This window comes from Cyclospora cayetanensis, unplaced genomic scaffold (genome assembly GCF_002999335.1).
Source record: "Cyclospora cayetanensis isolate NF1_C8 unplaced genomic scaffold, CcayRef3 CcayRef3_contig_25, whole genome shotgun sequence".
Lineage (NCBI taxonomy): Eukaryota > Apicomplexa > Conoidasida > Eucoccidiorida > Eimeriidae > Cyclospora > Cyclospora cayetanensis.
Genome location: NW_020312203.1, coordinates 26094 through 48532, shown reverse-complemented (window position 1 = coordinate 48532; position 22439 = coordinate 26094). Strand labels below are relative to the sequence as shown.

General features: G+C 48.6%; 3 protein-coding genes across 3 annotated transcripts; 2 read left to right on the top strand and 1 right to left on the bottom strand.

Moving 5' to 3' along the window:
• Positions 1-5700: 5700 nt before the first annotated feature.
• LOC34621475 lies at positions 5701-6537 on the bottom strand. Its single transcript, XM_026338300.1, has 3 exons — positions 6460-6537; positions 6169-6234; positions 5701-5895 (listed from the first exon to the last, which is right to left on the bottom strand). Exons 1-3 carry the CDS (start codon positions 6535-6537, stop codon positions 5701-5703), a joined length of 339 nt encoding a protein of 112 aa, XP_026194085.1.
• Positions 6538-7371: 834 nt separating this feature from the next.
• On the top strand, positions 7372-9288 carry LOC34621474. Its single transcript, XM_026338312.1, has 4 exons — positions 7372-7917; positions 8011-8664; positions 8842-8986; positions 9137-9288. The coding sequence occupies exons 1-4, from the start codon at positions 7372-7374 to the stop codon at positions 9286-9288; spliced, it is 1497 nt and encodes a 498-aa protein (XP_026194097.1).
• Positions 9289-14456: 5168 nt separating this feature from the next.
• Positions 14457-16705, top strand: LOC34621473 (putative phosphatidylinositol N-acetylglucosaminyltransferase subunit C). Its single transcript, XM_026338311.1, has 8 exons — positions 14457-14552; positions 14724-14810; positions 15092-15161; positions 15332-15380; positions 15548-15679; positions 15968-16007; positions 16342-16454; positions 16642-16705. Exons 1-8 carry the CDS (start codon positions 14457-14459, stop codon positions 16703-16705), a joined length of 651 nt encoding a protein of 216 aa, XP_026194096.1.
• Positions 16706-22439: the final 5734 nt, after the last annotated feature.

Below are 22439 nucleotides of genomic sequence, written 5' to 3'. Positions count from 1 at the left end.
GCATCTGGCTCTGATTGCTCGAAGCTCCACGGGGCGCATTTGAACTCACCGTATCCGTCCCTATCCCCCCACATTGTGACACCCAGGGATGCTTGCAGGGGAAGGAGGGAGCTGCCTTAGCAAAAAAAACTCAAGTACTTTCTATTCCCTTTATGAAATCTAGAGCTAAGTGTCTCCCTATGGAGAACCAATCTGGAGGCATGCAGTTAATAGCACCGCATGACTCAATGTGGCCATTACCCCCTATCCACAAGCTCTAAAAGCAGTGGTATTTGAGGTTTCTGTAGAACGTATGTCTGGCTTCGATCAAATTATTCAGTATTTTAATAATCTGATTTTCGCTAGCAACAGTCTAGAGGATAGACCCTTTGGCAATTGAAGCGGTCGATGTCAAAGCGTTCGCTGGAGTGGCAGATACCAGTTCGCAAGCTCATGTCAGCGTCGTAGCTCTACAGTCTATAGAAAGGCATGAGTTGTGTTCATGAATGCGTCGATGAGACTACGCAGACCTGAAAAGTGCGGCAAGTCAGGAAGGCCGGATGTGCAAAGATTTCATCATCTGGTTGGGATGTACCTCGCAGTGCAGCCCCCAGATGAAGAGGATGGAGTGCTTCTTGCGGCCTGATTACTGGTGTGCGAAGCACTCCAACAGTGGCTCTACTTTTTCAGAGAAGGCCGCCTGTCTGCAAAAATCACTACAGTTCGAGCCCTTGCATAAGCTTTTGGTCATTGGCTTCTGCCAAGATCACCTCAAGAGCAGGGTTTCGATGAATTGAGGTTGCGAAGGCAGGGGACCCTACCAAGCGGTCTGATTATCGAGGAATATGTGGAACTCTGATTAGCACAAGCCAAAACATAGTAGAAGAAATCTTGCTTCATCAATGATTCATCTCAGGTGTAGCCGAGGTGCCACATCAGGTGTTCGCAGACTGAAAGCGATTCACCGTTCAAACAGCCGATTGATGTGGCTTCCACAAATGGTGAACTGCTTGGAGTTTCAGAAGCAGCTGAGCACATCTCCTGCGCCTTTGCCTGTGAAGGAAGAGCCAAATCGAGATTTATAAAGTGTTGATGTTGGGGTTGTGTCAACCGCCCCTAGCGGGGGAGCTGGGATATGGTCTGGTGCGTACGCCGCCCTTCTACTCAATAACATGCAGTCCCCCAACTTGACACGGAGCAGGCATGAAAACTTTCCGTTCATGAATTTGCTAGGATCGCCTTTTCTTTGAGTGAACTACTTCAGAAACTACAAGCTGTAATCTGGATAGATGATACCGACGCCGCAGTGAGGACGCCTATCAGCTGCCTCACAACTCCTCCTGGACTCATGCTGCCCAACTATGAAAGCACTTAGTCCTATCGGCAGATGCTCGTGAAGTAGTGTGTGCATTTCTCTCCAAGCAAGCTACCGGCTCTCCAAACCATCAAAGTATTACTTCATTCTCAGCCCTTCTGCGAAAGCATGCAGGGCTATCCAGTGCGACAAAAGGGAACTCCATGTGGTGTGGTACGAGGAGAAAATGCGGAGCACTACTTACTTGGGCGTTACTTTACAGGCCGGGCTAACCATCCGAGTTTACAACCTTTTGCAAATATTTCTCACTTTTGATCGTCTTAGCATTGTTCGCTGGTGTGACTGCCTCCCGTAGAACGACTAAACGCCAGAATATTTGGGGCATCACTAGCGCGGTCGCCGACGTGCTCTCGCAACGCTCCAGCGGTTCCTATTATGTAACGCTTCACGGTTCCTATCGAGATTGCGTGCGTCGAATGCTTCTGACATCCATGCATCAGTTAGTTATGCCAAAATATAGGAGGGAGATATAGTGAAGCATTACCACGCGGAAAAATCGCCTACTGTAGTTCAAATCAGAGAAGCGATCCCTAATTTGTGCATTCTGACTTCGCCTCGCTGCAGAGCACATCATCGTCGCATTCTGGGTCATGCTGGACTTCACATTACACTACAAAAGCTCTTGCAGTCCATCTGGTGGCCTGGGATGCGTCCCAAGGCAGAGCAGTACACACCATCATGCCCAGATAAGTAGCATCTGAAGCCACATGTTTCTTTACAACCAAGCTTTTGCAACGCCATATGGACCTGTTGAAAAAATTTAGAGTGTCCTGACTATGAATTTGTTTTTGTGGACTGGCAGAGGTCAATGGCAAGGAAAGCATGTGCGTCGCTGTGGACAGACTTAGCAAAGATGCCCATATGACTACTTGTGTCCAGCCTTATCACAGTTGAAGGAGGCATCCAGTTACCTAATTTTATGTCCAGACGTTGCAAGGATTCTCCAAAAATGTAGTTACAGCCAGGGATTCGAAGGTGCTCAGCATATTCTGGGATGCCTTTATGACGTGCCTACACATGGAACATGAAATGACCAGTCCGAACCACCCTCAGATGGACAGACCGACGCACCAACTGCAGTCTTCTGTAGGATTTGCAACTTTATCTTTAAAGCTCCAGACGGTTCGCCTTTTTTCTAAGTAGGCTAGTGATATAAAAGTACTCTCGTCTATCCGTTGCTTTCCTGCATCCTACACTGAGAAGCCTCTTTCCGATCCGAACCTGGACCTAAGGGTCCAGGGTCAGCAGCCACACTTAGAAGCAAAATGATTCTGAGCAAAGGTGGCTAATGCATGCATAAATTTGTGCAAAGCTCCAGAAGGCCTACCACTGAATTACGATGCATGGCTGTCGGCTGTGTATTTTGAGCCTGACAATGTGATTTTGGAAGTCGGTCAGGTTTTACGAGGTGCACCAGAAGGCAGCCAGAGGAAGAAGTTTGTTTTTAGGCGGCCAGACCCATTTGCTGCCTCCTCACGAATCAATGCACTTTCTTGATCTATCAATTCTCCTGCAACCTGAAGTTTCCAGAGCTTTTAGTATTGTCCTGCTAAATGATGGTTCCATGCTCCTCCAAATACTAGCGGCGTGCTAACAACCTTTGCCGAGCAGGGAAGCGGCCCGTGTGGACACCGCCGCGTATCCACGGGGAGCTGTAGAGGTGCTCGAGGCTAGAAATTTCGAGCTTCAAGTACACGCAACAAGGCAGTTTTTACGCAAATGGGGTGGACAACACCAACCTCAATGATTATGCGACGCATGGATGCAGGCTTCCTTGCCTAAAGAAGAATTCACGATTCAGTTTGGCTTGCAACACTAGTTTCCAGGAACAGCACTATTTGCGTTCCTTCCTAACGATCGTTTCCTAGCAAATTTCCTTTCTGAAATAGCTAATTATATATTGGCATTGCTGGTACGGTCACTGGTGATTACTCTGAAGGCAATCTAGACAAGTAAATTAGTGCGGAGGCGCTTTCACGTAAGTTGCCCCTGTATTCATGCTTATTCGTCAATCAAGGCTTGGAATTTAACCACATTGCACGATATGGCTGTACGGGCATGTGGAGTCTGTTCGATTAGGCTTGGAGGCATTCGGAATTAGTACTTGGATTGCTCTTGCAGATCTAATCCGTATTATCCGTTCTTTCAGAAGGACCTCATATTTTAGCGAACAGCCGACAGCGAGCCATCGCGCCACCGCGGTTCTGGTGGTGTGGTCCCTGCTTTCTCGCAGGGCAATGTGCCTGTCTTTTCTCTTTTTGTGTCCACTTCAGCGAGTTTTCGCCCAATTCGCCTTTTCCATTCGTATTGCTTTCCGCGTGTGCCTGCCTAAGGAGTAGCGTAAGGGTGGGAATTCTCGCGCTATTCTGCACGCAGTCCTTATCTATGCACAGGTACGGCAGACGAAGGCCTGTAGTTCAAAATGTGGAAGGCAAAATGCAACGAGCTAAGTTACGCTTGGTCAAATGCTACTCAAAGAATAAGGCACGAAAAAGAAATATTATTCAATCTTTTGCTAATTCTAAATTATTGCAAAGTACTATTTATCTGATACAAGAAGACGTGATGTGCGCGTGGGCTACACGCTGTGTGCAATTAGCTGTGATATATCAAGATTTCTCAAGAGGTTGCAGCTACGCGCACCCTGTCTATTCCTCTCTTCTAATGTCGTAATCCTGGAGCTGAGCGTCTTTATTTAGACACCTTGAATGAATCGTTTCAAGCTTAATTCACTGCCTCCGCGCCCTCGCACAGAAGAGTCACAACGTTTGGAGGGAAGACAGCATTGCTAGGATTTTTCTTCTTGCATGCCCTATGCACGCCAGAGCGGAAGCAGAGTTGTCTTTCCTTGAACATAGAGCTAGCTAATCGATCTCTGCAATAACTAGAACATTCGGACAGGCCAACTGGGCAGTCATCACGTAGCTAGGCCTCAATTCAAAAGACAAAGATGGTCGAGCTTTCATACCTGTTGCTTGACATGTTGTAAGGTTATTTGCTACTAAAAGCTACGCCAGGGCCTCTAGTAAGAACTTCTGCCCCCTAAATGAGCTAAAGACGGAGGGAGACCGACTCAGGGACGAATGCAAGTGGTGATAAGAGACAAATATTTGTTGTATGAGACCTTGCATGAAGCATTGGCACAACGAAAACAATCGTCCAGTGCTGGAAGCAGTTCCTTGATGCTTTACCACAAATCAAAAAAGTGACAGGGGCGAGGTGAGACTGCATCAGGCAAACGGCCACTCTTACTTCGGTCTGACACCCCGCTAGAATCCCGCACTACCGTTACCGCATTAGCGGAAGTTGGTGCGGCTCATAGAAACTCACCGCGTCTTGCTGTGCCCCCTTTCAACGAACTCCCTCCAGTCGTTCAGCTCCCCATCCAACTTCTTCCTATTTGTCAACAAGGAGATTTCAAGAGCACCTCGTGGACGGCCATAGGCACAGTGGGGAGCACAGTAAGCCCTGCGGATAGCTTTCAAAGCCTCGTTTTGCTTCACGACTTATGCATACCCCAAGTAAGATGTCAGGAATTGAAGCACCGCCACACATATCACGGTAATCTTGATAAAGCGGACTGGGGCAGTGGATGCCTGTGATGCGCGGTAGGCGAACTTTGGCTGACGAATTCGCTGTAGGGAGGCTTGGTGTCCTCAGACTAGACTTCACGCTTTGATACTCCCGCTCAAAACTAGTTTGTCAGTTGCTACTGCACTGTGCAGCTTCCCCAATTCTGCCGGCGGCGAGCCCTAGCGTTTTCTCTACGGGCATGCTGGCTCTTGTACGAACACTCATTCCACCCTTCAGCCTATTGTATCCTTGTGAGTGACTCAGTCCCACCTTCCCGCCAAATGTCAAGGGATCCGCCCGGGTTCTACACCCCATCCCCTACAGTCTTCTCATCTGCATACACACTGAGCCGAATTCCACCAAGAAACTGTCAAAGAAACATGACAGTCCCACACCCCATGACAGATGTGCAGACGCACTATTTCTCATACTTCCAATCGTAAAATTGGACAATAAAAAGCTGCGCAAGGGTCGGCAGAGGCCGATCGGGCCCTCCATCTCACCAACGTCCAAGAGACAGTCTGTGTTGACCTTTCTTGCCCTCGCCGGTCAGAAAGGCTTCTTTAAGCCCCCTCTTGGAAGGCCAGAGAGCTCCCCCCTACAGGCCCCCATGGGCCTTCTCCAAAGGCTCCGTAAGATGGCTCTGAGCCATCCCTATGGGGCGCAAACTCAGTAACCGGATGCACATTTAAAATTTTGAAAGTTAGATTGGAAACCGCCAGACTCTTATGGGGCCTTTACAGAGGCTCCTTTTGTGAGCATCCCCGTTTGGGCTATCGTCCTTGTTTGACAGCCTCTGCCGCACTGGCAATTTTATCTCGCAGTTTGTTTGTGATTGGGGGGTTTGCCCTGGAATGCATTTCAAGGTGCTTTAAAACTTGAATTGAGCGATACCACGAGATGCCCGTATTTTGCTGGAGGGACATCATGAGACTCTTTCTGCCCTCTAGCAAAATCCCTTTTGACTCCTGAAACGAACCACACAAACCTAAATTAAAGGCCTGGGGCTCTCAAATGCACCGCTAGAGGCAAAAAAATAACTAAGCCTAATCCGAAAAGTCCAGTTTTTAAAACCATCAAAGACCGACTCAAAGCTCAAAATCGCCAACAAGTTAAACCAATACCAAAACGCAGAGGCGGCCAAGTCTGGAACAAACAATTGACAAGATCTACACCGCTAGCAAGAAAACCCCGTAGTTTCGGTGTGTTGAAGCACCAAATTCTAAAGCGCAAAGGCTTACCTTCATTTTTCTCGCATTCCGAGCTGCGGCTCGGGCTTGCTGTTTGGCCTTTTTGTAGGCCTCGGTCTGCACCGCAATACAACTGCGCAGACCTCAAACCCTGCTCACTCTGCCTAAAGCTGTATGTTTAAAGTGCACACATAGTAGCAGAGCTGCCTATAAGTCTGTTCCATTTAGACAGCACAAATACAATCTACGAAAGCGAAGTCTCAGTGCATGCTTGAAGCCCCCAAAAGGGCGTTCCCCAAGGAGGCCCACTAGAGAGCTCTTGCACTCGAAATTATATCACACCTGTTTGACGCCATAGGGGACCCTCTGCCTGTAGGATATAGCCTGCAGCACTTGCGAGAGCCTGAGGGCCCCCCACATCCTGCCCCCTATGCCACTGCTGCAGTGCTTCCCAAGAGGGCTGGAAACACTGCTGCTGGTGCCGCACCTTCCTCAATAGAATGTGGGCAGGGTGGTGATACAGCACGGTTATTCCGTGAAGTGTACAGGCTGTTGTCTCGGGGTTATCCTGGGCTCAACGGGCAGCAAGGGCCCCCAACGCATACATGCCTACGTGAGTGATTAGCCAATTCCTGAATGCCAAAAAGTCCAGTGAAGGCTGCGTTGCATGTATGGAAATCCAATATATTCATTGGTTTCCGCTGTTACTCTTTCCTACAATGTAGGAAAGAGCCAGTGGCAAAGAAGCAGCAACGGCAACATGCTAGTGGGCCCGTGAGCTGCTGGCCTTACGCCGGGCACAGTGGCGGACGCAGGGGCGAGTTCTGCAGGGTGCTCTTTCTCTCTTTGTGTTTTGTGGTGTAAAAGTTTACTTTATGCTCTAGGACTACTGTCCTTTTCCCAATCTCGAAATGCAGTAGAGATTTTGGGATGTATGTGATGTCGGGTATCGGCGGTCAGTTTTTGAGTTGACGGCAAACACTGTATTCCCTCAGGTTGGTGACGGTTGAAATAGTTCCCACGCATTTGTTCGCCAATCCTGGCCTTAGTAGGCTGTGGCTCGTGCGGTCCTGAGTTCCTACGACCCCACGCTCCACTTCCGTTCACCTGGCTCGCCCTCACATGTCCTGCCCTTGTACGGCTCTCCTGTCATAAATGAAACTTTGGCCTTGCACTTGGCAGACAAATCAGCCTCAGTGACACTGTCACCATCACCAACAATCGCACCAGCGAGTCCCACAACTCGATCAAACAATGGAAGCTTTCCCTAGGTTGTTCCGCACCCTCTCCCCTCCTTCTCTCCTCCCTTTCTCCGTGTTGTGTCTCCTATGTCTCATCTCGGCGCTACAAAACAGGGCCGGGAGCAACGGTGGCCTCCCGCACCTGTCCTCGGCCTCAGCCCACATTCACGTGGCCCCCGAGTACTTTCAAAGGTGCGACGCTCTCCCACCGTCGACCCCCTTTATGACAGGGGGGGCTTGGCTCCTTAGGGAGATCTCGGCCTCAGGATCCCCACAGATTTGCTCAGGGTCCCTAGGTGTCCTCTTCGGGTGCAAACTCCAAGTAGAGCCAGACATTCCAGCTACTTTCCCCAGACAACTCGAGGCCTTGGAGGAGGGGATATCCCATACCACTGGCAATGCGGGAATGCCGCATGCAGGAGACGAAGCGACAGGTAATATGCCGCGACCTGAAGCAGAAATACAAACGGAGGAAGGGGCTCATTTTGGCTCGCATAAAGTGAAGGATGCAGAGCCCCTCGTACCCGCCTCGAAGAATCCCGACCACGCCGGTCACTCAGTGCACTCGTTCTATAGCCATGACGAAGAAAAGACAAAAAAGCAGCAGCACACGAAGCACCAACGCGAGCAGAAGCAGCGGAAGACGCAGCAGCGGCGCCATCATGACGGGAACGATGGAATTTTTTCGTTTAACTCCTTCGTGAGTTCGGTGGTATCGTCTGTCTCTTTAGTTGCAGCAACGGAGTTGGGGGACAGGACCTTCTTTCTGGCAGCTCTGTTGGCGGTGAAATACCGACGTATTTTAGTCTTCATCTCAACTTGTGCTGCACTATTCGTCTCCTCAGTAGCTTCAGCAGCTGCCGGGTACTTACTACAAAACGCTGCAGCCTATAGCTGGATACCGGGGCCAGTCAGGGCCCTGCTCCGGGGAGGGCTTGTCATCCAGATAATTTCAGCCCTTGCGTTGCTCCTTTTCGGAATTTGGCACCTGTATAAAGCGAAGGCGTCCTTCCCAGCTGCCGGTAGAGGTCCCCACCGTAGGGCGTCGCGACGCTTCTCTGTGCAGCTCTCAGCCCACTCGGAGTGTATGGGGGACCTGCGAGAGAACCTTCCTGATGGGGCTTCCCCTGTTGAGGCCAAGAAGAATCAGGGGACGTCGGTAGATGAGGAAGAACAGGGTGTTCTCAGGGAAGGCTCCGCAGATGAGTCCGTATCAACTCGCCCCTCTCCAACGGAGTGGCCGCTTCAGGACGAGGAGCTTCAGTGCAACCTCGAGGAGGCGCAGGAGGATCTTGAAAGGTTGCAGGTAAAATTAGAGTTATTTCATCCGAGTCTAGAGGCTATTGCAGGATTGGGAGGGGCCCTTGAAACGTTTTGTGGGGCTTCTGCTTTGACTAATCTGGGAGGTGCCGCACAGGGGTAGAGCCCTGCTGACTCTGCCAGTGGGATGCGGTGCAATGTGCTGGTTATGGATTTGCTGCAGTATAGCCGTTTGGGTTTGGCTCCGGAATCGTGGCAAGTATTGCGGGAAGTGTTTCTGTTAATTCTTCTGGCCGAGTGGGGTGACAAGTCCATGTTCACCACCGTTTCTTTAGCCGCGGCTCAGAACCCGTGGGGTGTTTTTTTGGGTAAGAAAGCAAAGTTGCAGCACCTGCAACAGCCTCTGAAATGTACCTTTCCGCTTGCTTTACCTCAGCGCCGGGCATCTTCTCTTTACATGTAAAGACTATTAGGAGTGTTCCCCATTGTCGCCACTGCTGTGTGGGCTGCTGCTTCAGGGAGTTGCATCGGTCATGCCCTAGTTACGGCGGCAGGTGTAATGGGAGGCCTTTTGCTTCAGCGGTGGCTCAACGAATTTTCTCTCAATCTTGCAGCCGGTATCATAATGATCGCCGTAGGGCTAGGTGCGGGCCTCGAAGCCATCTTCTAATAGCGAGGCTCCCCCATAGTGTGGGCCCGGGCCACCCCCTGGACAGACCAGCCTTCATTGTTCCTTGGGTGGCCCTAAGAGGGATTGTGCGAGAAACATCATGACGAGATAGTGCTCAGAAATAGGACAATCAGGAGTGCATATGCCTGTCCGCTGAGTTCCGATATCAAGAAATGACGAGACTCCACAAGTGGCCCCAACAATTTTGAAGAAGCGATCACTCGTAGTGGTAGCAGCTGCTCCTTCTTCTGCTACTAAGAGTCCTCACAGCGGCTCTTGATGCTTCAGCTGAGTACTGCTGCAGCGCTTACAGGGCACCTCGGTTCACTGTCACTGTCACTGCCAAGTTTCATAGCCATTTGCGCACAAAGGGGTCTTAGAGTAGCCGCTCGTTCACGCGCGATAGTGGCTCAACTGCGGGTCTGCCTGTCTGCACGTCATTGAGAGCTGGATTTTTTCTGCTGCTTCATTGCCGGTGCTGCTGCCTACGAGGCAGCAGTAGAGTTGCAGAGTAATCCAGTAGCACTGCATGGCAAGAGGGTGGTCCAGGTCCACTGTGGCCCATGGAATGCTTTTCTAAATTCGGGTAAGAAAGCAGACGGTGTGGCAATTTAATGCAATGCGTACTCGTAGGTTTGGAGCACCACAGACAGGCAATCAGATAGTGAAAATCGAGGTGGGCAGACAAACAGAAAGTCGGGGGAGCAGAGGCCGGAGTTGGTAGACAGAGAGGGACAACCAGAGGGAGATGCACGCAATTGCACTGGAGTGCCAAACTAGGCACAGAAAGGCTTCGAAGGGTAGTTATATGGCAACTCCTGATATAGGGAAGCCTTTATTTCGTGGGCTCTCAATATATGGCCTCAATCAGTTGTTCCAGCTCACGGTCACCTCCCGAAACTTTCTGCCGTTTTAATTTGTTCTACTGGGATAGTGCGTCGCGAACCAGCCACGGGATGGTCCCGAGATGGCCCCAGTAAGAAGGCTCCGGCGCAAAGACGCGTTAGTGTCGGATACATGTGTTCCTTTCTTACCACACAAAGCCATTGAGACCTCGAACAGCGTCTGCATTTTGGCCACCACGTAACCTTACGCTGCCAAATGCGAGCCCTCGTTGCCGGGCACAAAATGCTCGCTTCCGCAGTTTCCTGAAGGCCACCCACAGTTAGTAGAGATCAGCGTTGCCAGATCTTACTCCGTGCCTTAGAGGGGTTAAACATTTTAGAGGAGTACGGGGGCAAGGTGCCACGAGGATGAACCAACGAGCGAATTCAGTTTTGCTCTCACACATGAGGGTCACTGATGTCAATAGAGAAACACGAAAACAGGATCCCAAGCTCACCAAGAATTTGGCAATAGCTCGGAGCTGCGTCCTGTGTAGGGATGCCCAGAGCTGGATGTTCCCTGTGTACTCCGTGGATGCGCCAGGAGGCCGCACAGAGGAACTAAGGGTCAGCGAAAATCAACCAGGGCTTGTGCTTCCACCCATCTACATATCATGCTCAGCTATTGATTTAAAATGGTACTTGAAGCTGCCCGTGGGACCACTGTGGTTGCTACAGCCTGCTGCCTCTAGCGCTCCTTATGTGATGGGCTTGTAGAGGTCTTAAACTGCAGCTTGGTACTTTGTTATTTCACCCCTGCATGTCATCACGCTTGCTTTTAAGGGTCGTCGGGTTTCCCTTCCTAGGCTACTCAGGAAAAGTTTTTGTATGCTCCCTCGCAAACATGCACGTATCACCAGAGTTCTCCGGTGGTGACGAGGACATCACCCCATTTTTTGAGAATGGCCCATTACTGCAAGGTGAAAACCAAAGCTTTATGCAAGATAAGAAGCAATTTGGCGAAGATACGCCTCTGGCATATTCCTTGGCATGAATAACACAGCAAGGGCTCATAGGATGAAGAGGCTAGCTGGAGAGCGAATATAGTCTCTTGGACACGAATGGAGCCAACTTTACACTTCCATCTTATATGTCCACTTTTTGTGAACCTACCAGGCCCCATCATAACAACAAGATCCTTAAAGCAATAACATGGGCTGCAATTTTTTGAGCATGAAGAATGAACCAAGGCATAATTCCCCAAATCAAGCTCTTCACGCCATGCCTCAAGCGGATTTCTCTACACTGGCTAATAAATGAATCAATAGAGCAGCACAGAATCTAACTTTACTACCTCTTCCATCATCGGACCGCTACGTGGACCCCCTTGAGTTTCCCATAATACCTCTTACGTGCATTCTGTTGGACATCGGAGATTAGAAAGGAAAACATACCATTCGAATTCCACACCGGAGCCGCGGTGTTCCACGTTTGCACCTTTTTACTGGCAAGAGCACTCTGCATGCATGTAAGTGCTTTATTGTGTTTAGTGAGCAAAAGTATTGCTCATAGGTCGCTGAGCATGAGCGGTCTGTAGCAACCCTTCTACGGTCTCCGAGGGAGAGTTGTACAAACTGACCAGGAGCACGAGTGCGCCCCGAAAGCGCTCTTTCCTTACTGTGTTCCCCCCGTCAGAGTTCTGGTATTAGGTGAAAAGATCAGCATGGGTCCACTTAGCTGCATTTTCTAACACATTCCGAGCATTCATAGCTAATTGCACATTGCATCCAGCAGACACGCACACAACGTCGCGTTTTATTGTATCGAGCCAACGTCGGTCCGCAATAGAAAGGAGAAACTCAGCTGATTCAATAGTCAACTTTTCGTTATTAGTTAAATGGACATAATTAAGGCTGTGGGAAGTGCCTAAGTGTGGCTTCACGCATTGCGCAGCCGGTACAGTGCGGTCTGTCCAATCGTCTGAATTGATGTAAGCACACATTTTCGTGAATACCTAAACAATCCCAAGTTTTTATCTATGAGTTGAAGGCATATAGGTTTCTTCGTATGGCCTTCAGCAGGTACCAATTCCATTGAACGCCGAACTTTCAGTGGGCTAAGGCTGCTGTTGCGGTATGAAGAGCATCTTCAGCTCCACATACGAATTGCCTTCATGTCTCTTAAGGACTTTCAACTATAGCACCGGGAAGAGAAATCTTTATACATAAATTGACAGTCCTGCGAGATGATGGTACCACCAGCAAGGAACTGTAGTACAAGCTCTTGCTCCCCTCCAACTTCCTCGAGGTCAAGTCCCCCAAGCACTTTCTCTTCTAGTCTCAAGGCAGATCAGAAAGACCGAAACAACCCTATCCCTTCCTTCAGTTTGCATTCTCTCCGATGTTGCTGCATGCAGTGTGGTATACACAGACAGCCGACTATCCATGTCAAAAATACGGCCACTACGGCTAAGCTTTGCAATTCAGGCCTTGAATATGGATGCTACGGCACTATAGATATACCAATACACTTGCTGGGAAACCTTTCACCAGCAGCAGTGAACATTACTAAGCTCTGTCGACAAAGGTGGCACAACGCTTTGATGGTCCGATGGGGTTCTTACTACTCATGCAGAAATGTGACATGCGGAATCCCTGCTGCCCGCTCCAGATGCCTAATTATCTTTGCCTCTAAGCCTTTGGAAGACGACTTTACTGAGGCGATGGTACTAGGGAAGAGAAGCATTCAGTAAAACAGGGGAAGGACCCTAGACAGCGGGTGCACTTTGGCGCCGACGCTTCAATCGAGCTAGTCGAATCTAACAGGATAAATTGGGGGCATTAGACGCATGTTCGGATGAAGCGAAAAGGCCACTGCTTTCGACCTTATTCCTCATCGGTTCTCATGCTTATGATGCTGCTAATAGGGGAAGAAAGCCGAAGCGGCACCTAGGATGCCGTGGGTTGTCTACGACCTACATCAACTCGAATCGTCTCCTTAAGCGCACTGTATCGACAGAATTGCCCCCCTGTACCAGTAAACTTAACCTTGTTACTAAATTTCAAAAGGAAGTGAGTGGCTGGGAGTGCGGTATTTGCATTGGATTTGGTGGATTACACAATTTAGTTGAATGTGCAAACATGGCTTTTGTCTTAGGAGCATAAGTGCCACCGTGACCATATTCGGCCACAAAATGCACTGTAGAGCAATTTCCTCTAGCACTACCGCCTTTTATGGGGACGGTGAATGAACGGAAGAATAAGTCGAACAAGGTTTTGGCTCTCGACCTGATTGGAGAAGGTTTTATATAAATCGCTCCAGCCGCATGCAATCTAGCGTTATATAATTGTCCTGAGTTGATAGTGGTCACGATATTTTTAAAAAACTTTATTATTAGGCACGGGAAACAACAAGCCAGCTCTATGAGGGGACCCTTGACATGTGGTGCTTTCTCTGTGAAGGGGGGGACTTCTCTGTCGTGTTAGTGGGCCGGCGCTCACTTAGTTGCGGCGGCAGAGCATCACTGTCTTTCGTTCTAAGTTTTGCTCTAAATACGAATCGCGCTGATTAGTCAGGCCGCTTAGTACAGCTTTGAGAGATCCAGTGCAGCACCTCGATGGGTCGCCTGGCTGCTTGCGGCCGCCATTTCAGATGCTTCCGCTGCCCCCCAGTTCCACGTCCGTCTCAGACGAGGACCAAACAGTAGATGCCCAAGAATGCGCCTCAACAGTTACACGTGTCTCGGCTGAGACTCAAACTCCAGAGGGCTCGCAGTCTCCCGACTTTTCCCAGACTGTGCCTAAGGTGGCACCCAAGTCATTGCTATTGCCGGCGTGTCATGGAGTAGATCGCCGTACCTGCCACTGTATACAAAGATCTAGCATCGTCTCAAGATGCTCGGCTTACTCTCCAGCGGAAGTAATGACTACCGGCGTAGCTACCAAGGTGCACATAATGCACAGGGCGGATCCGTATCGTCGTGAAGGCCACTGCTGTGGTCTTCGCGAAGAAAATGTTTGCATCTCTCATACCCGTGGCTGCTGCTATTGCCAAAAAGATGGCATAGAGGCTCCGCAAGCCAATAAGAGAGCTCCGACGCGGCTTCATGACTGGTGTTGCAGCTGCTCTGCTGGGCGAATCGATCGTGCTTGTCACCTTCCGAAGTGGGAGAAGGTCCTCTGGAAGAAACAACGGCATCCGGACTGCTATGTAGACGAGACTTTCTTGAATACTTTAATGAGAAATGCAAACCTCACACGATACATATATTCTGAATTGTGCAAGTCGACTGTGGTGCTGACGCAGCACCTGAGCTGCATTTTGATTTTCTTGTTAATATACCGAATGATTGTTAAGAGATCCATAGAAGCGTCAACCCTTGTCATTTTCGACGTCATCGCGCTTCCTTTGGGATACGCGCTTCGTTGGTGTCTGCACCCCGCGCCTCGAGGTTAGCATTAGTCACCGTACCTCCACACGAGATTTATTTGTTAGTCCTATTGTTTAGCTGTTTCCAGTTGATTAAACTTGCTCTAGCGCATAAAATTTTGAGGGTTATCTCGGCTTCGTTTTTTTAGTGTGTTTTGTCTTCTGCTTTGCTTTTACTTGAAGTGGTTGTTGAAATGGTGTGCGAATTTTGTTTCTGCAGCTCCACGGCAAGTCCTGCAGAGCGCTGTTATTGTCTTCGGAGTATTACGGGTAAGGAATAAGGCCCCAAATTAATCAGTAGACATTCCACCAGCATTATGTGTGTTTGAGGGATACGACGTTAACTAGTTCGATGTTTCACGGGTGTTCGCTTCACTTCAAGGAGAAACTGATGAAATAATCAATTAGCTTATTGACTCGCGAAAATTGGTTTAATTGAACTGCAACTAGATGATTCGGTTTAAAATATGTGCTGTAGTGTTTGCCGGATTTATCATGTTCCAATGTCAGCGCACCAAGAAGTGTGTACGCTGTGAGGCTTGTTTTTGTAGATCCTCGCCCCAGTGCTCCAAACTTTGACGCAGTCCTTCAGTGACGATACAGTAATTAGCTTGACTTCCAGTGAGGTTATGCCTTGAGCTCAGGGATTTTTTGACTTGAAGTGAAGTGGGGGGGCATGTAATGTGGGCAGTGAAACCTACCACTACCACACGCGCTTTGGGTGCCGCAGACGAGTCAGTGTGCTTCCTCTCGACCATCGTTCTTATTGCTTGCGTATCTATGTGTTGCAGTTTGTTTGCTTATTCACATTGCGCTCAATGATTACTCTTACGTCTATCGGTACGCCCTAGGCCCTGCTCCTCTATAATTGTTATGGCCTATATTCCATTTAGTTTGTATTATATATTCTCTCATGGATTGTTGTGCTAGTGTTCGGAGTATCTCGCTCTGTATCTTCACCAACGTTAATGTGTTATTTTTCCTTGTGTGTTTGCCTGCTGCTGCAGTAATCATGGGACCATTGACGAGCCCTTGGGTCGGCTAATGAGCTTAAACGTAGCCCTCTTTGCAAGTGTCCTATTGGCATCCCGTCTGAGCACCTCCACTGAAGTCTTTGCATTCCTCTTTTTTGGTATCGAGTCAGTGCAGATACCCCACCTGCCTTCCCCTTCCCCTTCCCCACTGCAATAGGTCTTCACATGTACAACTATAAATATGCAGAACCAAATACTTGCCTCCCAGCGCCTAAGTGTAGATAAAAAATTGAGTACGTAATTACACGTATGTAATTACGCATGCAGTAGGGAAATAAAGGTGGAGCATGTGCATGGTAGAGACCATCACCCGTGAATTATTTTCCTGAAGCGACATGGCTTGTTTTCCCACTGATTTTCGGTAAATTTTGCTGTATCTGTGCGATTATGTAGAATTTTCGCCCTTTCTCCCATGGCCCGGCGTTATTTGTTGGTAAGCAAGTTCGTACTTATCGGCACTTTTTCTTTGCCTGGATGCGTTGTATCTCTGCCTTCCTTTGCCTGTACCTTTCCCTTCTTTCCCCACTGAGTGTACTTCTTTGTATTACCATAATGCGAGTTGCTTTCTTCGTCTCTTTCTGTGATCATTCTTGTTTGGCGGACTGTCTACCGCTTGTTCCTGTCGTACCTTTGGCTGCGGGTGCTTACCCAAGCTTTGCGTCAATCAAGTAGTACAGCTCTGCTTGTTCTCGATTTGTGATGAGTATTTCTGTCTTAATCAAGCTCACAAAGCGTGAGATTAAATGCCTTTCTCTGTTTGACTGCAGCTGTGGAACCCGTGGGCTTGTACATACGTTGTCACTCCCGTCCTTCTTCTCCTCACTTCTGCTCTGATGTACATCGAAGGATCAGCGAGTAGCGTCGTTCTCTACTTGTTCCTGTGAGTACACACTGTGGACTAAGCCTGGTGCGGACTCCTCGGAACTTGTGGGCTCTATAGCATACCACGAGTATACAGTTTGGAGGCAGACTGTAGATTCAGGCTTCTAATATTAGTGTGTAGCTACCTGTTGAGGATACTGGGGGTGCGTCATTTTGGGAGCCCAGGCTATTGTTGCTGTTTGCAGCATGTTCTTCATAACATTCATAGGGCCATATTGGTTAATCAGGTCCCAGAAGTACAAGAAGTAAGGGTAGCGCAAACAGTTCTATCTACACCCCACCGTCACCAATATGTTCGGTTCACAACTCCATTGCCCAGTCATTTTGGACAAATTCGTCTTTCCTGAGACAAACACTGTAATGACATAGCAGACTGAAGATTTGTTTTCAAAATCGACTGAAAGGAGGAGTAAATGACGACTGTGCTAATGTCGTTATCGTTACCATAGCTGCTATTTCTGTTCTGTTTTGCTGCAGCGAGATCAGCGGGCCGTGGGATATTCCTTCTGTCAAGAACTACACTTGATAGGAAACTCATTTCATCTGTGGGATTCATCGGCAGCCTTTTCCTGCGAGCTGCTCGTCTGCTTGTCTGAGGAGGGGCCGTGGGAGCGGCTGCTACTTGTCTGCTTTGCCTCGATGGTGTCATGTAGGGCCTTTAGTGCTTGTTCTTCTCAGTTTTTTCCATGCATGTCATCGTAGGCACTTTCTGTGGGACTGGCCTAGGCCTTGGCTTGCATCGCGCTTAGTCTATTTCTTAGTTGGAGTGACAGCGTAGCGCATTGGATATCGGCACCCTTCTCCGACTGAATGATAGCCTCATTGCCTCGGGCAGGCCGTGCAAATGCAGTTGGGGTGTTGCAATTTCTTGCTTTGATACTAAAACTGTTAACGTTTAGGCATTTTTTAGCGTAACAATGTTTTTGTCCAGCGCTTGGATTCATAATGGCTACATTCGTGGACGCCCGTATGCACGCACACACGTGCTGATGCTCCTAGGCATCTTAGTCTAAAGCGTAAAGTGTAAATAAATGGCTTTGCACGCCAAATACAGGCTATATTTGTTTTCTCCTGTATCGTTTTCCGTTGTCCCCACCCCCTGCTGCTTTTTGTATGGGCGTTCAAGCTACACTTAAACAGCTTCTTCTGCACTGGTGGATGCCGGGTTAAAATTTGCCGCCACTACTGGCTGCATCATTTAGCTATCTTTACACTCGATTGTTTGCCAAGTAGGGGTAACCTCATACGATGAAAATGGGCGATGTCTGCCTGTCCCCGAAACTAGTATTTGCAAATGCATACGAATGCTCGGGGCAGGAGGAGGGTGCAGCAACGTGCAACCTTGCTTCCTTTGTCACCCCTTGGGCTGAAAGCCCATGAGGCAAGGGTATAGAGAAAGTAGAGCAATTCGGACTGAAAACTTGAAAGATTTATTGATATTCATGTGGTTTGGGTGACGGTTACATTTTGGAGGCCACGAGGTGAGCATTGCTTCTTTCACTGAGTTTGTTTGTGCTTACTAAATAAGCGAACGTGTGCTAGTGCTGTCGCTGACTTGTTCTTCCATTTTGCATTCCAGCTATCAGGTGGATTATTGAAAAGGAAGTGCATTAAGCATCTTAGGTTATCCCGTGACCACTTCACTCTATACAAAACTAAAGAAAGTTACTGAGTGTTCCTTAGAAGGAGCTTCCTCCTTTTCTTGCCGTAGGGGTCATGCATGGGGATAGGGACAGCAAACGTGCGCGTTGCTACAGCGGCTGAGCAGAACGAGCATTCGCGGCTAGCCACGCACTGCACATAGCGCACACCTTGTTGAGCTGCCACTACTGTGTAAGGGTAAGATGTATGTTCAAACAGTTCAACTAGTGCATTCCTGTAGAATTTCAACTAGTCCATTTAGTTTAGGAATTCGAATGTAGTTACTAGGGTAATAGAAACTGCCTTAGTATACCCTAGAGAGCTACACATGTCGTACCATCTCGGGCTGTATGGCAGGCACTGTGGCTTCCAAGCGTTAAAAAGGAAAAATGCAGAGGGTATTTAAGGCTAGTCAACAGAGGGTTGGATCCACCTTCAAACTCTGAGAAACGGTGTCATCGATGCTATGTTGGGCATACGGCCAGACTCTACGTGCTACTCTTTTAATTGGAACGTTTTAAAAGGCAAAAACAAGCAAGAGATATACAAAGTGACTGCATGCTTATCGGATTGCATTGGACTGGATGACACACCTTAGTGAACTCTGCAGAAACACTTCCTACTTTTTGGAATGAACAGGTCCTTACATCCGCAGCCAGAAGGTAATAATATATAGTGAGCTAAGCTACACCGCTCTCTATTATACCATTTATATTTAGGTGAGAAATGGTAATTAGTTCACTAACTTTTTGTTTTACAGTATCTCTTGGTATTGCAGTGTAGTCATAGCTCAACTTAGGAAGACGCAATGTTGTGTGGATATGCGCTAGGTGCTAAGCGCATCTAGCTGTCAATGTGTGGAGTACGTAGAGGGTGCAGCTACGCGGAAACTGGCCGTCCGTCTCATATCAGATCGGAATTCTGAGTGGCGCGCGGTTTAAGGAAAAATGTATAGGGAACATTCAGTGATGTGTTATTAGGCTTGTATACAGTCTGGGGCTATGTGTTTCGGTATCTAGACTTTCAATGCAGCGCTACAGTTTTTAGTGCCACATGACTCATTCGTTCCATTACTCGCTTCTCCATGAGCTGTGGATGCAATGGGGTTGCATGTCCCGCCAACAGTTGTCTGATTTTGTCCGAATTATTTGGTGATTCAATAATCTGGTTATCTATGACAAGGGTCTCAGGGGATCGACGCCTTTGGCAATTGAAGTGGTCGATGTCAAAGCGTTCGCTGGAGTGGCGGATTCCGGTTCGCAAGCTCATGTCAGCGTCGTAGCTCCACAGTCGATAGAAAGGCATGAGTTGTGTTCATGAATGTGTCGACGAGGCTACGTTGATGAGGCTACGCAGACCTGAAAAGTGTGACAAGTCAGGAAAGCCGGATGTGCAAAGATTTCATCATCCGGTTGGGATGTACCTCGCAGTGCAGCCCCCAGATGAAGAGGATGGAGTGCTTCTTGCGGCCTGATTACTGGTGAGCGAAGCACTCCAACAGTGGCTCTACTTTTTCAGAGAAGGCCGCCTGTCTGCAAAAATCACTACAGTTCGAGCCCTTGCATAAGCTTTTGGTCATTGGCTTCTGCTAAGATCACCTCAAGAGCAGGGTTTCGATGAATTGAGGTTGCGAAGGCAGGGGACCCTACCAAGCGGTCTGATTATCGAGGAATATGTGGAACTCTGATTAGCACAAGCCAAAACATAGTAGAAGAAATCTTGCTTCATCAATGATTCATCTCAGGTGTAGCCGAGGTGCCACATCAGGTGTTCGCAGACTGAAAGCGATTCACCGTTCAAACAGCCGATTGATGTGGCTTCCACAAATGGTGAACTGCTTGGAGTTTCAGAAGCAGCTGAGCACATCTCCTGCGCCTTTGCCTGTGAAGGAAGAGCCAAATCGAGATTTATAAAGTGTTGATGTTGGGGTTGTGTCAACCGCCCCTAGCGGGGGAGCTGGGATATGGTCTGGTGCGTACGCCGCCCTTCTACTCAATAACATGCAGTCCCCCAACTTGACACGGAGCAGGCATGAAAACTTTCCGTTCATGAATTTGCTAGGATCGCCTTTTCTTTGAGTGAACTACTTCAGAAACTACAAGCTGTAATCTGGATAGATGATACCGACGCCGCAGTGAGGACGCCTATCAGCTGCCTCACAACTCCTCCTGGACTCATGCTGCCCAACTATGAAAGCACTTAGTCCTATCGGCAGATGCTCGTGAAGTAGTGTGTGCATTTCTCTCCAAGCAAGCTACCGGCTCTCCAAACCATCAAAGTATTACTTCATTCTCAGCCCTTCTGCGAAAGCATGCAGGGCTATCCAGTGCGACAAAAGGGAACTCCATGTGGTGTGGTACGAGGAGAAAATGCGGAGCACTACTTACTTGGGCGTTACTTTACAGGCCGGGCTAACCATCCGAGTTTACAACCTTTTGCAAATATTTCTCACTTTTGATCGTCTTAGCATTGTTCGCTGGTGTGACTGCCTCCCGTAGAACGACTAAACGCCAGAATATTTGGGGCATCACTAGCGCGGTCGCCGACGTGCTCTCGCAACGCTCCAGCGGTTCCTATTATGTAACGCTTCACGGTTCCTATCGAGATTGCGTGCGTCGAATGCTTCTGACATCCATGCATCAGTTAGTTATGCCAAAATATAGGAGGGAGATATAGTGAAGCATTACCACGCGGAAAAATCGCCTACTGTAGTTCAAATCAGAGAAGCGATCCCTAATTTGTGCATTCTGACTTCGCCTCGCTGCAGAGCACATCATCGTCGCATTCTGGGTCATGCTGGACTTCACATTACACTACAAAAGCTCTTGCAGTCCATCTGGTGGCCTGGGATGCGTCCCAAGGCAGAGCAGTACACACCATCATGCCCAGATAAGTAGCATCTGAAGCCACATGTTTCTTTACAACCAAGCTTTTGCAACGCCATATGGACCTGTTGAAAAAATTTAGAGTGTCCTGACTATGAATTTGTTTTTGTGGACTGGCAGAGGTCAATGGCAAGGAAAGCATGTGCGTCGCTGTGGACAGACTTAGCAAAGATGCCCATATGACTACTTGTGTCCAGCCTTATCACAGTTGAAGGAGGCATCCAGTTACCTAATTTTATGTCCAGACGTTGCAAGGATTCTCCAAAAATGTAGTTACAGCCAGGGATTCGAAGGTGCTCAGCATATTCTGGGATGCCTTTATGACGTGCCTACACATGGAACATGAAATGACCAGTCCGAACCACCCTCAGATGGACAGACCGACGCACCAACTGCAGTCTTCTGTAGGATTTGCAACTTTATCTTTAAAGCTCCAGACGGTTCGCCTTTTTTCTAAGTAGGCTAGTGATATAAAAGTACTCTCGTCTATCCGTTGCTTTCCTGCATCCTACACTGAGAAGCCTCTTTCCGATCCGAACCTGGACCTAAGGGTCCAGGGTCAGCAGCCACACTTAGAAGCAAAATGATTCTGAGCAAAGGTGGCTAATGCATGCATAAATTTGTGCAAAGCTCCAGAAGGCCTACCACTGAATTACGATGCATGGCTGTCGGCTGTGTATTTTGAGCCTGACAATGTGATTTTGGAAGTCGGTCAGGTTTTACGAGGTGCACCAGAAGGCAGCCAGAGGAAGAAGTTTGTTTTTAGGCGGCCAGACCCATTTGCTGCCTCCTCACGAATCAATGCACTTTCTTGATCTATCAATTCTCCTGCAACCTGAAGTTTCCAGAGCTTTTAGTATTGTCCTGCTAAATGATGGTTCCATGCTCCTCCAAATACTAGCGGCGTGCTAACAACCTTTGCCGAGCAGGGAAGCGGCCCGTGTGGACACCGCCGCGTATCCACGGGGAGCTGTAGAGGTGCTCGAGGCTAGAAATTTCGAGCTTCAAGTACACGCAACAAGGCAGTTTTTACGCAAATGGGGTGGACAACACCAACCTCAATGATTATGCGACGCATGGATGCAGGCTTCCTTGCCTAAAGAAGAATTCACGATTCAGTTTGGCTTGCAACACTAGTTTCCAGGAACAGCACTATTTGCGTTCCTTCCTAACGATCGTTTACTAGCAAATTTCCTTTCTGAAATAGCTAATTATATATTGGCATTGCTGGTACGGTCACTGGTGATTACTCTGAAGGCAATCTCGACAAGTAAATTAGCGCGGAGGCGCTTTCACGTAAGTTGCCCCTGTATTCATGCTTATTCGTCAATCAAGGCTTGGAATTTAACCAGATTGCACGATATGGCTGTACGGGCATGTGGAGTCTGTTCGATTAGGCTTGGAGGCATTCGGAATTAGTACTTGGATTGCTCTTGCAGATCTAACCCGTATTCTCC